Raw genomic sequence first — 18481 nt, forward strand, 5'->3', positions numbered from 1 at the left:
CAGATGGCAGGCTGAAATCCAACTAAGCTTGTAGTTGCAGTCTCTAGTGAAGTCAGCTCCAGAAAGTCAGAGGATTCAATCACCTTCCTCAGGTAGTCATCTCTGTTTCCTATTCCACCATGACAGAGGACTATTTCCAAGTGTGAGTTGCGACAAACTGGAAACAGCTGACAACTTTTCATCACAGCATTGTAAGTCAAAAGATCTTGTCTATCAAGACTCTTACAGGCCAGTCAGTTGTTTACTAAGCTATCATCTGCCAAAGAGTCATGGACCAACCAGGCATAAGACAAGCAGGCCAAAGCAAAACAGACACGAATCAAGCAGTGATGAGCCCACCAGATGAAAGTCCATACAATACAAAAGAACCAGGGCCAAGCCAACCAAACATCAACCAGCCAAGCATGAGCCAACAAGACATGAACAAACCAGATGTGACAAGACCAGATGCAAGGCAACCAGATATGAACCAACCAGGGCCAAGCATGGACCAGCCAGTTGTGAGCAAACCAGACGTGGGTCAACAAGGTTTGAGGCAGCCAGACCCAAGCCAACTACATATGAAACATCCAGGCACAGGCCAACCAGGCATGAGTCAATCAGGCCTGAGCCAAACAGGCATATGGCAGCCAGGCCCTCCTCCTCCCAACATAAAGCAAACAAACTCACGACAATTGGGTTCAGCATATCCAGGCAGGAAATCACCAGAAATGTGGCAAATAGACCAAAGCAATCAGGAAATGAGACAATCAGACATTGTCCAACGAGACACAAGCAATGCAGGACAGAGACAACCTGATACATGGAAAACAGATCCAAGTTATCCAGGAATGAAACAAACAGAACCATGGCAATGGGAGCCAGGTTCTCCAAGCTTGAGACAAACAGATGCATATCAATGGAACCCAAGCCACTTAGGCAAAAAACATTCAAATTCATGGCAAACAGGCCTACATCACCCAGTCATCAAACATTTAGAATTCAAAGAACCAAGTCCAACTGAACGCTGTACGAAACAACATGACACAGCACAACCAGGCCCTCCTAGTCAATCAGGTATGAGACTGCCAAGCCCAGGACTACCAGGTCCCAGTCAACCAGATATGAGACAATATGACACATGGCAATCAAGCCAGAACCAACAAGGCATGAAAGAGTTGAGTCCTTGGCAACCAGGCCCCAGCTCACTAGGCAAGAGATTGTCAGGCACATGGCCATTGGGCCTTAGCCAACCAGGCATGAGACAATCTGACACATATCAACTAGGGCCTACTCATCCAGGTATGGAATGGTCAGATACACAACAACCAGGCCCTAGAATACCAGATACGACACAATTAGACATGAAGCAACTTGGCCACAGCCATCTAAGTGTAAAAATTTTAGATACACGACAATCAAGCCTCAGTCAACCAGCCATGGCAAAACCTGACACTTGTCAATCAGGCCTTAGCCAATCAGGCATGAAAGAGTTGGACACATGGCAATCAGGCACCAATCAACATGGCATTAAACAGTTGGATTCATGGCAATGGGGTCCCAACTCCCCAAGCAGAAAACAATCAGGCAAATGGCCAGCAGGGCCCAGCCCTCTAGGTATGAGACAATTGGAATCATGGCAACCAGGCCCAAGCCAACTGGGCATGAGATATTCAGACTCATGTCCATGGGGTCCATGCCACTCAGCAATGAGACACTCAGATTTATGGCAACCAAGCCAGTCAGGCACAAGACAATCAGATGCATGGCAAACATGCCCAAGCCACCTTGGCATGAAACAATTGGATACATGGCAATCAAGTCCCAACTTCCCTGGTGTAAGACAATTATATACATGGCAGCCAAGCCCCAGTTGCTCAAACACAAGACAATCAGAAAAATGGCACCTGGGTCCCAGCAACCCAGACATGAGACAAACAGATATTTGGGAACCAATACCAAGGCAATCGAAGACAAGCGCCAGCCAACTGGGTACATGTCAAGAAGGCATGGAACCATATGAGACAAGTCAACCAGAAACTACTCAATTAGATAAAAGTCAACCAGACACCACCCAACCAGGCCTAGGAGAAATGACACCATCAGATACATCAGAGCCAAGTCCAAGTCAGCCAGAGACAAAAGCCAGCCCATCAGACACTACCAGCCAATCAGAATCAATTCAAGTAAGCGATAGTCAACCAAGTAAAAGTCAATTAGAGCCAAGTGAATCAAGCACGAGTGATTTAAGTAAAAATCAAGAAGGAATGCTCCAATTACCAATGAGAAAGACAAACTCTGTTCCTTTCAAAATAAGACCTGCTGCGCCTCAAGACTGCCCAGATATTCTGCGACTGATCAAAGTAAGCCTGTATTTTCTTAATTCTTAGAAATTAGTGCAGGGCTGAAAGAACAAAATGAATGCAAAACTTAAACGAAAGTCTAAATTTGAATCTAGCTCTGTTATTTATGATCCATAAACCTTTATAATCTTCATTTTTCATATAAATCAAAATTATAGTAATTGCTACAAGAGATTGTTGTGATGTTTTCTTTATATCCAGAATACAAATTTAAAAAAAAAATATGAGATTTGGACTTGGGAATATAGCTTCATTGGTAAAGCATATCCAGAAGTCTGTTCACAGATATATCCCATGAGTCTAAAGAACGGAGAGAAAATTTTCTTATGCACCTGTTCATTTTAATGTCTTTCCTAGAAACCATATCAGTACAGTAAAGGTGACAATGTTGATCAGAATGAACTCTTATGCATATAGTATTGTTACCACATAGTTGAAATGTTGCAAAAGTGTGTTTTTTCCTGAACTGTTGCTTTTCATGCTCTATTCCAACTGACCAAGACCATATAAAGAACACATCTTTATAAATGTGTACTAACTGTTATGGAAATGATATGATATGGACGTGATAGGATGCTAATAATGAAGTTATATTCTTATGTCTGGAATTTTTGGAAAAAAATTAATAGTCCTTTTGTCTTATTTAGGGCTACTATTGCTGTTATGAAACACCATGACCAAAAGCAACTTGAGAATGAAAGGGTTTATTTTTCTTACATATCCCAAACCATAATCCACTGAAGAAAAACAGGACAGGAACTCAAACAGAGCAGGAACCTGAAGACAGGAGCTGATGCAAAGACAGTGGAGGAGTACTGCTTACTGGCTTGCTCCTCATGTCTTGCTCAGCCTGCTTTCTTATAGAACCCAGGACCACCAGTCCAGGGATGGCACCACCCACTATAGTTTGGTCCCTCCCACATCCATCAGTAATTAAGAAAATGCTCTATAGGCTTATATGTAATTGATTAAATATGTGCAGTCTTAAAATGCCTGTAGTCTGATCTTATGAAGGCATTGTCTCAATTGAGGTTCTGTCCTCTCAAATGATTCTAATCTGTGTCAAATTGACACAAAATGGTCTAGCATATTGCTTTATTTTGAAGAACTTAAACTTATTTCAGTTTTATACATCAGTAAGACCTATTCAGGAGTAGAAATATTCTGTTGTATTCTTATACTATAATATGGGAAGATGTAATATTTTCAATTTTTGTGAATGCAAAATATATTTTAACTCTGGCTTTCCTGGACAAATAAAATAATGTAAATTAAAAAAATAATGTCAATGAAAGTTTGAATACAAAAGAATATAACAAAATCATAATAGTATAAAAAAATTTAATTGTTTAAAAATCATAATAGTATAAGAAAAGTTTTTAAATTCTTTAATGTATAAGCGCATATGTATTTTCATGTGACTGACATAATTGGATTTGGCATTGTAAATTGAAAATTGATGCATAAACACGTAAGATTTTATTGTTGCATTTGTTCAGTTCATGTCTAGGCAGTCATGACTGTAACTTCTGACATTGCTAAGTAAGCAAAAAATATATGGGAGGGAATAGAGGGAGAAATGATGTAAATATAGTATAATCTCAAAAATAAACGAAAAATGATTTCATAAAATTTTCAGAGCTAACACAATGAAACTTTTGATAAAAATATTAACCAAATTCATAGCAAATATAAATTTATTATTCAAAGTATGAAACATCAATAATGATTTATATTGGATTGACATATATGGTTTACCTCCAGAAAAGGAATGCTCTGTGAGTTTAATTGCCTGGAATTTGCCAAAAGCAAGATAGTGTGTAAATATGAGAAGCAAACTTCTGAAGCTATTTCAAGAACAATGGAGTTCTTTATTTTTTAATAAATAATTTTAACATTTTATTTTATTTTCATTTTAAATTCTAACTACAGTTCTTCCTCCGACCTTTCTTCCCACCCTCCCCCTTAACTTCTTCCCCCAGCCCACCTCTTATCCACTCCCCCCAACAGGTAAGGGCTCCTATGGAGACACAACAAAATCTAGCACATTAAGTTGGGGCAGGATCAAATCCTCCCCTCTGCATTAAAGCCGATCATGGAATCCCACCATAGGGAATAGGCTTCAACAAGCTAGCTCATGCACCAGGAATAAATAGCTCATGCCAGGGGCCCCTCAGATAGTTCAAGCTTCACCACTGTCTCCCACATATGGAGGGCCTAGGTCAGTCCCATTGAGGCTCCACAGCTGTCAGTCTAGAGTTCATGATTTTCCACAAGCTTGATTGAGCTCTCTCTGTAGATTTCTCCATCATGATCTTTACCTTTCTTGATCATATATTCCCTCCTCCTTCTCTTCAATTGGATTTCCGGAGCTCAACCTGGTGCTTGGTTGTAGATCTCTGCATCTGGTTCCATCAATTATTGAATGAATGCTCTATGATGATACCTGGGATATTCACCAATCTGATTACAGAAGGCCAGTTCAGCCAACCTCTCCACTACTGCTAGGAGCCTTAGCTAGTGTCATCCTTGTGGAGTCATGGGAATTTCCCAAGCAACAGATTTCTCCTTAACCACATAGTGACTCTCCCTATCAAGATATCCCTTTCATTGCTCTCCCACTCCATCCCTCCACACCTCAACTATCCTATTACCTCATGTTCTCATCCCCTGGATATGACAGATAGATATGAATCTATTTGCAATCTTCTACATGTTGACATCCAGTTATGCCAGTACCTTTTGTTAAAGATGCTTTTCTTTTTCCATTGCACTATTTTGGCTTCTTTGTCAGCAATCAGATGTTCATAGGTGTGTGGATTAATGTTAGTGTTTGATTCTATTCCATTGATCTGTGTGTGTTTTTATGCCAATATGAAGCTGTTTTTATTACTATATCTCTGTAATAGAGTTTGGAGTCAGGTATGGGGAAGCCTCCAGAAGTTCTTTTATTATATGGAATTATTTTAGCCATTTGTCTTTCCGTTTGAGTTTAGTATTTTTCTTTCAATGTCTGTGAAGAATTTTGTTCGGATTTTGATGTTGCATTAAATATGTATAAGATTGTCATTGTTATTATGTTGATCCTTCCTATTCAAGAGTATGGAAGCTCCTTCAACTTTCTGGTAATTCTTAAATTTCTTTCTTTAGAGATTTAAAGTTCCTCTCATACTTATTACTCTAGCTAGAACTAGAACTAGTACTATTTTGAATAGATATGGAGAGAGTAGACGGCCTTTTCTTGTTCCTGATTTTAGTGGAATTGTTTTGAGTTTCTCTCCACTTAGTTTGATATAGGCAGAGCAACAAGATTAGGAATATTCTGGGAAGAAGAAAGGCAGAGAGGCAGTCACCAGTCAAATGCAGAGGAAGTAGGCTGAGAATGCCTTACTGAGAAAAGGTACCAAGCCCCATGGCTAAACATAGACAAGAATTATGGGTTAATTTAACTTGTAAGAGCTAGTTTATAATAAGCCTGAGATAATAGGCCAAAGGTTTAAAATTAATATAAGCCTCAGTGTGTTTATTTGGAACTAAATGGCTGTGGGACAAGGCTGGACAGAAACATCCATGTACAAATGGCACCCAAACGTTTGGCACATAAGTCCCGAGAAAGTTTAAAAAATAAGAAAGGGTTTTAGACAGACGAGAAACACAGCTTCTTGGTAATCATATATTTTCCATTAGGCTCTGTTTTCTGGTAGTAAGAAGAGGTGTAGCTCATATAAGAGAGACTTTCTGACTCAGTATTAGTGGCAAAATCCTTGCAACTCTTTTAAGAGGCTCTGCTACCAAACACTTAAATGGTATTTATGAGCTACTGGCAGCCAAGGTGGTGGTATAGACCTTGAAACTCCAAAGACTTGTGGCAATAAATATGGCTCTGGCCAATATCTCCACCATGAAGCTAGGCTCTCAAAAAGCTAAGGAATTGGGCGGAGTCTGCCACCAAAGCCATAGCTTTAATCCTAGCCATATCACTTAGCAGATTAAAGATTCATGTGGTCAGAAAGAGATATATTCAGAAAAAGAGATATACAGTAAAGTTTGATTCAGACTAAAAAATTCCTCTAAATGGTTTATAGTGTATTTAAATATATATACACAAAGCTTGGAAGAGAAAAGAAAAAGAATAGAGAAAGTTCTTAAGAAAAAGAAATAGAGTAGTTAGGTGTGGTTCTTCATGGCTTTAATCCCATCACTTGAGAGGCAGAAGTAGATGGACCTATCTGAGTTTGAGGCCTACGGAGTTCCAGGACAGCCAAAGATACACAGAAAAACCCTGTCTCAAAAAACCAAAAATTAAAAATAAAAATAAAAGAAATAGAGTAAAAAAAAACACATAAAGATGGAAAATACACAGAGCATCTTGATATTGTATGTTATTGTGTTGTCTTGGAATTGACTGCTGAGGAAGGAACAACAGCTCCTCAAAAACATTTGATTAGAAATTCTTGATTAATCCAACATGTATATTTTGAAAATGCCTTGAATTCAAAATTTAAGTCAGAAGATACGTTTCTTTGGGAAAGAGATTCTGCTTTTATTTCTACCAGAAATGTGGATTCATTCTGGATTTTAAAAAAAATCAGGTTTGATAAAGGAAAACCCCCTGAAAAAGCTGATAGGAGCAGATGGTCCAGATGACACAATGTCTCAGAGCACCACTGTTGCAATTTCTTCTAAGTTCTGCATCCAGAACAGTTTTAAGCATGCTGACTGAAAGGATCCAGACTTATAGAATACTCCAGTCAGGACTTGACAATAATCCTAAATTTCTTTGGGTCCCCATAAGATTATCAGTGTCCCCAATCAGCAAGAAGTAGCCTAGAAAACTATGCCCACATTCCCAAAAATGGATTAGGGATGTTTGTCTTTGTTTTGAGTGTTGATTACAAGTTCTTATGGATAATGATCAAGAAAAAAAGATAAACAAAGAAAATTAGATTCAGAGTTCTTGTTTTGAAAAAAAAAACAGGAAATTCTGTGGGAACAATGCTCTTGTACACTGTAAAGATTTATCACTTGCATCAGCTTAATTAAACGCTGGTTGGCCAGTAGCCAGGTAGTAAATATAGGTGGGGCAACAAGACAAGGAGAATTTTGGGAAGAGAAAAGGCAGAGAGTCAGTCATCAGTCAAATGCAGAGGAAGCAAGATGACAATACTTCACTGAGTAAGGTACTAAGCCATGTGACTAAACATACATAAGAACTGAGAATTAATTTAAGTTGTAAGAGCTAATTAATAGTAAGTCTGATGTAATAGGCCAAACAGTTTATAAACACTCTGTGTGTTTCCTTGAGACTCAATGGCCCGAAAACTGGGTGGTACAGAAACTTCCATCTACAGTTTGATGTTGACTTCTGCAAGGTATAATATTGTTTTTATTATGGTTAGATATGTTCCTTGTATACCCAGTATCTCTAAGACCTTTATTGTGAAGGGGTGCTATGTTTTGTCAAAGGCTTTTTCAACATCTAATGAGATGATCGTGTGTTTTTTTCTTTCAGTTTGTTCATATGATGGATTACATTGACATATTTATATATATTGAACCAAACGTCCATCTTGGGATGAAGTCTATTTGGTCATGGTGCACGATTTTTTTTGATATGTTTGTGGATTTTGTTTGCCAGCATTTTATTGAGTATTTTTTGCATCAATGTTCACGAGGGAGATTGGTCTGTAGTTCTCTTTCTATGTTGCATCTTTGTGTTATTTGGGTGTTCATGTAACTGCAGCCTCATATAAGAAGTTTGACAATGTTTCTTTTCTGTTTATATTGTGTGGATAAATTTGAGGATTATTGGAATTAGCTCTTCTTTTAATTCTTGTATAATTCTGCACTGAAGCTTTCTGATCCTGGACTTAATTTGGTTGGAAGACCTTTAATGACAGCTTCTATTTCCTTAGGGAAATAAATTGTTTATTTATCTGTTCTTAATTTAATTTTGGTATGTGGTCCCTTTCCAGAAAATTGTCCAGAAATTTTTAGCTTTTCCAATTTTGTGGAATACCGGTTTTTAAAGTATGACCCAATCAGTCCATGGATTTCCTCAGTGTCTTTTTGTTATATCCCCCTTTTCATTTCTGATTTTGTTAATTCTGATGTTCTCTCTCTGCCTTTTGGTTAGTTTGGATAAGTGTTTGCCTGTCTTGATTTTCTAAAAGAATTAACTCTTTGTTTCTTTGTAGTTTTCTCTTTGTTCTAATTTATTAATTTTGGCCCTCATCTACTCCTCATGGGTTAGTTTGCTTCTTTTTGCTCTAGAGATTTCTGGTGTTCTGTTAATTTGATATTGTGGGATTTCTCCAACTTTTTAAGTAGGCATTAAGTATTATGAACTTTTCTCATTGTACTGTTTTCAGAGTGTCCCATAAGTTTGGGTATGTTGTAACTGCATTTTCATTGAAACCTAGGAAATCTTTTACTTCTTTCTTTATTTCTTCCTTGAACCAAGGATGATTCAATTGAGCATTATTCAGTTTCCATGGGTTTGTAAGTTTTCTGGAATTTGTGTTTAAGCCATGGTGATCTGATAAGACACTCAGGCTATTCCAATTTCTTATATCTTTTGAGATTTGCTTTGTGACTGATTATGTGGTCAATTTTAGAGAAGGTTCCATATGGTGCTGAGAAGGAAGTATATTCTTTGGTGTTTGGGTGAAAGGTTCTGTAGATATCTGTTAAGTACATTTGAGTCTTAGTTTGATGTGGAATTTTAAGTTTTAGTAATGTTTCTTTTACAAATTTGGGTGCCCTATTATTTGAGACATAAATGTTCAGGATTGAGACTTCCTTTTAATGGATTTTTTTATAATGATGATGAAACATCCTTCTTCATCTCTTTTACCTTTATTTTGCAGTCTAAATTGTTAGCTAATCAAATAGCTACGTGAGCTTGCTTCTTAGGTCTGTTTGGTTGTAAAGTCTTTCCCCAACCCTTTACTCTGAGAAACTATTCATCTTTTGTTGTGCCTGTGTCACAAGACCCCGAAACAATACCGCCCCAGAGCCAGTATCTGATGCAAACACAAAGGGTTTATTGAAGCAAGTTCAGCCTTGGGCAGCAACTCAGCACTCAGGAGACTGAGGACAGTCCTGAGCATTTACAGGGTAGTGTTTATAAAGGGAATAATCACAAAGGAAAACCACAAGTGGATCCCAAGCCTTGTCAGAAGGTTTTGAGGTAGCTGACACTTAACCTGATTGGTTGTGGCAAGGAAAAGTATAGAACTGTACAGTAGTAAAAAATACATCCTGCGTGGTTAAGGCATGTGGTTAGTAGCTGTTACTAGCCATGTTGTTAGTGACTGTCATCAATAATACCCACATCAGTCATACACACGATGGAGTTCAACTCATTTTGGGAACTTGGGATCACAAAGAGGTCATCAGATGGGTGGTCTTAGTTTAGTTCAAATTTGAGCATCACACTTTGAAGTTGAGGTGTGTTTTTGTATGCAGCAGAAGGATGGATCCTGTTTTCATATCTGTTCTGTTAGCCTGTGTCTTTTTATAGGTGAGTTAATTCTAGTGATATTAAGGGATATTAATGACCAGTGATTGTTAATTCCTGATATTCCCTGGTGGTAGTGTGTGCATATTTCCTTTCTTTAGGATTTGCTGATGTGGGATTATCTATTGCCTGTGCATTTTCTGTGTAGAACTACCTTGGGTTGCAGTTTTCCTTCTAGGGCTTTCTGTAGGGCTTGATTTGTGGATAGGTGTAGTGATATTTTATTTATGTTTTAACAAAGTTTGCATGAAAATTAGAGTGCAGAACTAAGCCACTAGAGGCCAGGAAGTGATGTCATACACCTTTAATCCAGGGACTCAGGAGACAGGCAGAGGGATCTCTGTTAGTTCAAGGCCATCCTGGGTTTTACAAGATTGAATCTATCTAAAAGAGAAACAGATCAATCAAAGGTGATCCCAGCACTTGGGATTACACACTTTTAATCCCAGTACTAGGTAAGTGGAGAGAGGACTAATATGACTGTGTTGTCTCTGTCTCACACAGTGAAATTTAGAGTCTAGAAGTTCTCTACAGTACATGTGAGACTGTGGTAGTTGAAATAAGGGGAATTTCAAATCACAGAAAAAAAAGGAGGGGTTTTTCAATTAATGGCATGAGATTGACAGAGTAGATTTGATGGTGACATTCTATCTCAGTGTTTACAGTCACAAAAGTATACACACAAAGCAATTAGTAAGAATGTAAGACGATAAACCCAGAACTTTGTAAAATTAATGTCCTCAACAAAAATAAACAAAGAAGAACAAGAATAAATATTTTATTACTTTTCAAGCATGAGATAAATATCACAAAAGAAATAATTTGGATGTATGATAATAATGTTAATAATAATAATAATAATAATACATGGCATAATTTTAAAATTCTGAAGTTACACTAGCAAAAGTTAAGCAAAAGCATGTCACAAATTTTTCTGTAAAATAATAAAAATAAACATTGTGATTTTGACTGCCCAGAAACAAGTTTTTCTTTACTTTACAGGTTCCTACTGGACCCAAAGCTAGTAACCCAGAAAGTTAACCTTCACAAAACTGAGATATCAAATTTATCATATGTCTGTTGTCTCTCTATAAGTCAACTATCATCTAGCTGCCAACTACATATCTACCTAATTTGTGTTGCATTGCTGCTTCATATTTTAATTTGTAGATAACTACGATCAAGTCTGACTTCTTTTTTAACACATCACAGGATACCTATGTTATAATGTTCAATAAATATTTTAAATATTATAAGATTTACTAAATCATCAGCTGAAAGTTTTTTCTCCTTTGACAGGAATTGGCTTCCTATGAAGGTATGCAAGGAGAAGTAACATTAACAGAAATGGGTAAGATGTTTTCTGCTAAGTTTCGAGCAGATAAAAACCGTGAATGCATGCACACAGAATAAATACACAGAAGCTGCTGCAATTGTTACAAAAAGTGATCCTTTTAGTAATAGTGAAATACACAATACACAAATTCCATGGCCTTTTCAATGTTCACTACTTTTCATTTTCCCTCTTTTTTAGCATAAATGGATACATAATGGCTCATCCTTTGCAGATACCATAGACTGTAAATGCATTTCAAAATATAAAATATGTATGACTGGTCAAAAAGTGTTATTTAACATGCAATATGTTGGTAAGAGCTTCGAAAAAAGTTATTTATGTTATATTTGATAACAAAATATTAATAGATAATGTAGAAAATTGTCATGAATTCGAACTTTTTACATAATAATAGGAAGGCTAAAAGATGGTGAAGCATCATGTTTGGCAAAGATTAAAGAAAGAATTTCATTTATTAAACACTATAAGAATCTACTGAAGGATAGCCATTTAAAGTTGAATATTTAAGAATGTACATAATCTATTATGAACTCTCCACAAAAGAATTTCTTATACTCTTTGGAGATATTTTTTACTACTCTTATAGTATGTTATTTTTGTTGAGGTTTAGTTTCTCTATTTTTCCTTTTACTTTTTCTTTTATTATGCTTTTGTTGTCAGATAAACTTAAGAAAGCATTGCCAAATAAAATGATTTTCTACATTTTCTTCTGACAATTTTCTACTTTTACATCTACACTGGTGGTTTTGATCTATTTCAAGCTATATTCTGAATATGATAAAAATAAGGTTCCAACTTTATTATCTTATATATGGAAATATAGTTTTCATAAGATGATTTATTGGAAAGTCAGTCTTTTCCTTAACTAATGGTTTTGGTACCTTGATAATAAATTGACTATCCTAATAAGTTTGTATTTATTTTTTTTCTTTCTTTTTCTTTCTTGGTTTTTCAAGACAGGGTTTCCCTGTAGCTTTAGGAGCCTTTCCTGGAACTAGCTCTTGTAGACCAGGTTGGCCTCGAACTCACAGAGATTTGCCTGCCTCTGACTCCCGAGTGCTGGGATTAAAAACATGCACCACCACCGCCCGGCTAAATTTGTATTTATTTTAAGACCCTGTTTCTGCTTGGTGGGTCTATATATCAGGCCTCTTTTCAATATCATACTGTTTTAATTACTATAACATTATAGTGAATTTCGAAATTAAGCAGTGCATATTCTCCAACTTTATTCTTCTCTTTTAAAGTTGTTTTGGATATTTGGAGTTCTTTGGAATCTGTATCAATTTAAGAAAAAGGATGGTGGATATGGTCATTTGAATGAAAGTGGCCTCTAGTTTATGAACTGTTTAGGAATGATTAGGAGATAAGGCCTTTTTTGAGGAGGTGTGTCACTGGGGATGGGCTTTGAGATTTCAAAAGCGCATGCCAGACTCAGTGACTCTCCTTCTCTCTCTGCTTGCTACCTGTGGATCAGAATTAAATTTCTCAGCTACTGCTCCAGAGTCCAGTGACCAGTGCCATGCCTGTCTACTTCCCACCATTATGATCATGGACTAATCTTCTAAATTCTCAATTAAATGCTTTCTTTTGTAAGAGTTGCCTTGGTCATGGTATTTCGTCACAGCAATAAAACAGTATCTAAAACAGAAGTTGCCAGGCACTCGATCATTTCTGGGATAGTCCTGAGCTCACCATTGTTTAGAAGAATATGGAATACTCTGGGACTTTGAATGAGAAAAGTTGTTGAATGTTTTAAGTGGGACTTTAGTACATTGAATAAAAATGACCCCCATAAGATCATATATTTAAATGCTTAGTGCTTAGTCACCAGTGAGTGGCAATATTTTAAAGGATTAAAAAGATCAGGAGGTGTGGTCTTGGAGGAAGAATATCACTGGGAATGGGCCTTGAGGATTCAAAAGCCCAAGCCGAGTCTCTTTTCTCTCTCCTCTCCTTCCTTCTTCCTCCTCTCCTCCACTTTCTCCTTTTCTCTTCCCCTTTCTCTCCCTTCTCACTCTCCATCTTCCTAACTCTATGTCTTTCTCTGTCTCTCTCAGCCTGAGGATCAGGATGTAGCTCTCAGCTATTGCTCCAGCATCACCTATCTTATGTGCCATGCTCTCTGCCATGCTCCCTGCCACACTCCCTGCCACACTCCTGCCATGCTCCTGCTACGCTCCTTGCCATGCTCCTTTCAACACTACTCCCACACTCCTTGTTACGCTCCCTGCCATTCTCTTGCCACTCATTGCTATACTCCTGCCACGTCCCCTGCCATGATCTTGCCATGCTCCCTGCACTCTCCTGCCATGTTCCCTGCCATGCTCCCTGCCATGCTCTTGCCATACTCCTGCAATGCTATTGCCACGCTCCCTGCCACACTCCTTGCCACGCTCCTTCCCTGCTCTTGCCATGCATTCACTATACTCCTGCCATGCTCCCTGCTGCTCTCTTGCCATACTTCCTGCCACACTCTTTGCCACGTTTTTGCAATGTTCCCGCCATGCTATTGCCACACTCTTGCCATGCTTCTGCCATGATCTTGCCACACTCCCTTCCACACACTAGCTATAGTCCTGCCACACTCCAATCACGCTCCCTGCCATGCTCTTGCCACATTCTTGCCATGCTCCTGCCGCGTTCTTGCCACACTCCCTGCCATGCTCATTACCATGTTCCATGCCATGCTCCATGCCACACACTAGGTGTAGTCCTGCCATGCTCCCACCACGCTCTTGCTATACTCCTGCAATGCTCCTTACTACATTTCCTGCCACGTTCCCTGCCACGTGATTGCCGTGCTCCCGTCACACTCCTTTTCATGATCTTTTTTAAAGGGGATCTTAAAAGAGATTTATTTTTGAGAAAATTATGATTGAACAACTTTTACAATTTTAAAAATGAATGAAAGGCTAACTGAAAGCTGCTTACTGAATATTAAAAATAATAATCTCAGTATGGGTTTAAAGAACTATTTTTACATCAGGAAAAATGAAGAAAGAATAGATAAGACATGCTAGTTTCATGCTGCTGAGTCTACCTTCAATATATGTTATTTCCCTCCACTTTATTTTTGCATATAAGAGTAATTTTTTTATTAACAATTTCCGCCTCCTCCCTGCCTCATTTTTCCCTCCCCCTCCCCTCACTTCCCACACCCACTCCTCTTCCCCTCCCCTTCAGTCTAAACAGCAGTCAGGGTTCCCTGCCCTGTGGGAAGTCCAAGGTCCTCCCCCCTCCATCCAGGTCTAGTAAGGTGAGCATCCAAACAGGCTAGGCTCCCACAAAGCCAGTACATGCCGTAGGATCAAAACCCAGTGCCATTGTCCTTGGCTTCTCATTAGCCCTCATTGTTCGTCATGTTCAGAGAGTCCGGTTTTATCCCATGCTTTTTCAGTCCCAGTCCAGCTAGCCTTGGTGAGCTCCCACTAGATCAGCCCCACCATCTCAGTGGGTGGGTGTACCCCTCGCGGTCCTGACTTTCTTGCTCATGTTTTCCCTCCTTCTGCTCCTCATTTGGACCTTGGGAGCTCAGTCCAGTGCCCCAGTGTGGGTCTCTGTCTCTATCTCCATCCATCACCAGATGAAGTTTCTATGGTGATATGCAAGATAATCATTAGTATGGCTATAGGATCGGGCCATTTCAGGCTCTCTATCCTCTGCTGCCCAAGGACCTGGCTGTGGACATCTCTCTGGACCCCTGGTAACACCTATAGAGTCAAGACTCTTGCCAACCCTAAAATGGCTGCCTTAATTAAGATATATACTTCCTTGCTCCCATATCCACCCTTCCTTTATCCCAACTATCCCATTCCCCCAAGCTCTCCCCAACCTCCCCTTCTCACTTTTCTCTCCCCATCTCCCCTTTCCCCCATCCCACCCCAACCCCCCCCCCCCAGTTCCCATTTTTTGCCCAGCAATCTTGTCTACTTCCAATATCCAGGAGGATATGTTTTTCTTTGGGTTCACCTTCTTAATTAGCTTCTCTAGGATCACGAATTATAGGCTCAATGTCCATTATTTATGGCTAGAAACCAGTTATGAGTGAGTACATGCCATGTTCATTTTTGGGTCTGGGTTACCTCACCCAGGATAGTGTTTTCTATTTCCATCCATTTGCATGCAAAATTCAAGATGTCATTGTTTTTTTTTTACCACTGAGTAGTACTCTAATGTGTATATATTCTACACTTTCTTCATCCATTCTTCCATTGAAGGGCATCTAGGTTTTTTCCAGGTTCTGGCTATTATAAATAATGCTGCTATGAACATAGTTGAACAAATACTTTTGTAGGATGATAGGGCATCTCTTGGGTATATTCCAAAGAGTGGTATTGATGGGTCCTGGGGTAGGTAGATCCCAAATTTCCTGAGAAAGCGCCACACTGCTTTCCATAGCAGTTGCACAAGTTTGCATTCCCACCAGCAATGGATGCGTGTGCCCCTTACTCCACATCCTCTCCAGCAAAAGCTATCATTGGTGTTTTTGATTTAAGCCATTCTGACAGGTGTAAGATGGTATCTCAAAGTTGTTTTGATTTGCATTTCTCTGATCACTAAAGAGGCTAAGCATGATCTTAAGTGTCTTTTGGCCATTTAAACTTCTTCTGTTGAGAATTCTCTGTTCAGTTTAGTGCCCCAATTATTAATTGGGTTAACTAGCATTTTAAAGTCTTGTTTTTTGAGTTCTTGTATAAATTTTGGAGATCATAACTTTGTCTATTGGGGGTTGGTGAAGATGTTCTCCCAGTCAGTGGGTTGTCTTTTTGTCTTAGTGATAGTGTCCTTTGCTTTACAGAAGCTTCTCAGTTTCAGGAGGTCCCATTTACTCAATGTTGCCCTTAATATCTGTGCTGCTGGGGTTATATGTAGGAAGTGGTCTCCTGTGCCCCCGTGTTGTAGAGTACTTCCCAGTTTCTCTTCTATCAGGTTCATTGTATTCAGACTGATATTGAGGTCTTTAATCCATTTGGACTTGAGTTTTGTGCATGGTGATAGATATGGATCTATTTTCATTCTTCTACAGGTTGACATCCAGTTATGCCAGCACCATTTGTTGAAGATGCTCTCTTTCTTCCATTGTATACTTTTAGCTCCTTTATCTAAAATCAGGTGCTCATAGGTTTGTGGGATAAAATCTGGGTCTTCGATTCAATTCCATTGGTCGACTTCTCTGTTTTTATGCCAATACCAACCTGTTTTCAATATTGTAGCTCTGTAATAGAGTTTGAGGTCAGGGATGATAATGCCTACAGACGTTCCTTTATTGTATCAGATTGTTTAGCCTATCCTGCGTTTTTTTGTTTTTCCATATAAAGTTGATTATTGTCATCTCAAGGTCTGTGAAGAATTTTTGGGGGATTTTAATGGGGATTGCATTGAATCTATAGATTGCTTTTGGAAGAATTACCATTTTTACTATGTTGATCCTCCCAATCTAAGAGCAAGGGAGATCCTTCCATTTTCTGGTATCCTCTTCAATTTCTTTCTTCAAAGACTTAAAGTTCTTGTCAAATAGATCTTTCACTTCCTTGGTCAGAGTTACACCAAGATATTTTATGCTATTTGGGGCTATCGTGAAAGGTGATGCTTCTCTGATTTCCCTCTCTGCACCATTATCCTTATTGTATAGGAGGGCAACTGATTTTTTTGAAGTTGAACTTTTATCCTGCTACATTACAAAAGGTGTTTGTCAGCTATAAAAGTTCTTTGGTAGAGTTTTTGGGGTTGCTTATATATACTATCATATCATCTGCAAATAACGATGTTTAAATTCTTCCTTTCCAATATGAATCCTCTTGATCCCATTTTGTTGTCTTATTGCTATGGCTAGAACTTCAAGCACTATATTGAGAGGTACGGAGAGAGTGGACAGCCTTGTCGTGTTCCTGAGTTTAGTGGGATGGCTTTGAGTTTCTCTCTGTTTAATTTGATGCTAGCAGTCTGCTTTCTGTAAATAGCTTTTATTATATTTGGGTATGACCCTTGTATCCCTAATCTCTCCAAGACCTTTATCATAAAGGTGTGTTGAATTTTGTCGAATGCTTTTTCAGCATCTAATGAAATGATAATATGGTTTTTATCTTTCAATTTATTTATATGTTGAATTACATTGAAAGATTTGCGTATGTTGAACCAGCCCTGAACAAGTAGGATGAAGCCTACTTGGTCATGGTGGATAATTTTTCTAATGTGTTCTTGGATCCGTGTGCCAGTATTTTATTAAGAATTTTTACGTCGATGATCATGGGTGAGATTGGCCTGTAATTTTCATTCTGGGTTGGGTCTTTGTGTGGTTTTGGTATCGGAGTAACTGTAGCTTCATAAAAGGAATTTGGCAATGACTCTTCTGTTTCTATATTGTGAAATACATTAAGGAGTATAGGTTTTAGCTCTTCTTGGAGTTCTGCTAGAATTCTGCATTGAAACCATCTGGTCCTGGGCTTTTTTTGGAAGGGAGGTTTTTGATAACAGTTTCTAATTCTTCGCGACTAACAGGTCTATTTAGATTATTTACCTGATCTTGATTTAATTTTGGTATATGGTACTTATCTAAAAAAATGTCCATTTCTTTTACATTTTCCAGTTTTGTGGCATACAGGCTTTTGTAGTAAGATATAATGATTCTCTGAATTTCCTCTGTGTCTGTGGTTATGTCCCCCTTTTCATTTCTGATCTTATTAATTCGCTTGTTCTCTCTCTGTCATTTGATTAGTTTGGATAGGGGATTGTCGATCTTGTTGATTTTCTCCAAGAACCAACTTTTTGTTTCATTGATTCTTTGGATTGTTTTCTGTGTTACTATTTTGTTGATTTCAGCCCTCTGTTTGATTATTTTCAGTCTTCTACTCCTCCTGGGTGAGTCTGCTTCTTTTTTTTTCTAGAGCTTTCAGGTGGGCTGTTAAGTCTCCAATGTGTGCTTTCTCCATTTTCTTTAAGTGGGCACTTAGTGCTATGAACTTTCCTCTTAGCACTGCTTTCATAGTTTCCCATAGGTTTGAGTATGTTGTCAATTTATATTCATTAAATTCATGGAAGACTTTAATTTCTTTCTTTATTCTTCGTTGACCCAAGTGTGGTTCAGTAGTTGACTGTTCAGTTTCCATGAATTTGACAGCTTTCTGGGGATAGCATTGTTGTTGAATTCTAACTTTAATCCATGGTGATCCAAGAAGACACAGGTGGTCACTAAAATTTTTTTGTATCTGTGGAGGTTTGCTTTGTTACCAAGTGCGTGGTCAATTTTTGAGAAGGTTC

General features: G+C 38.3%; 1 protein-coding gene across 1 annotated transcript in view; it reads left to right on the plus strand.

Moving 5' to 3' along the window:
• The first annotated feature begins 269 nt into the window (after positions 1 to 269).
• LOC121443436 (spermidine/spermine N(1)-acetyltransferase-like protein 1) overlaps positions 270 to 18481 on the plus strand; it is a 28941-nt gene continuing 10729 nt past the window's right edge. Inside the window, exons 1-4 of the mRNA XM_041645193.1 lie at positions 270 to 1281; positions 1387 to 1971; positions 2017 to 2342; positions 11164 to 11215. Of these exons, the coding sequence (XP_041501127.1) occupies positions 270 to 1281; positions 1387 to 1971; positions 2017 to 2342; positions 11164 to 11215 (1975 nt within the window). The remainder of the gene's footprint in view (positions 1282 to 1386; positions 1972 to 2016; positions 2343 to 11163; positions 11216 to 18481) is intronic.

This window comes from Microtus oregoni, unplaced genomic scaffold (assembly GCF_018167655.1).
Source record: "Microtus oregoni isolate MIOR12 unplaced genomic scaffold, Mior012 000107F_000, whole genome shotgun sequence".
Taxonomy (NCBI): domain Eukaryota; kingdom Metazoa; phylum Chordata; class Mammalia; order Rodentia; family Cricetidae; genus Microtus; species Microtus oregoni.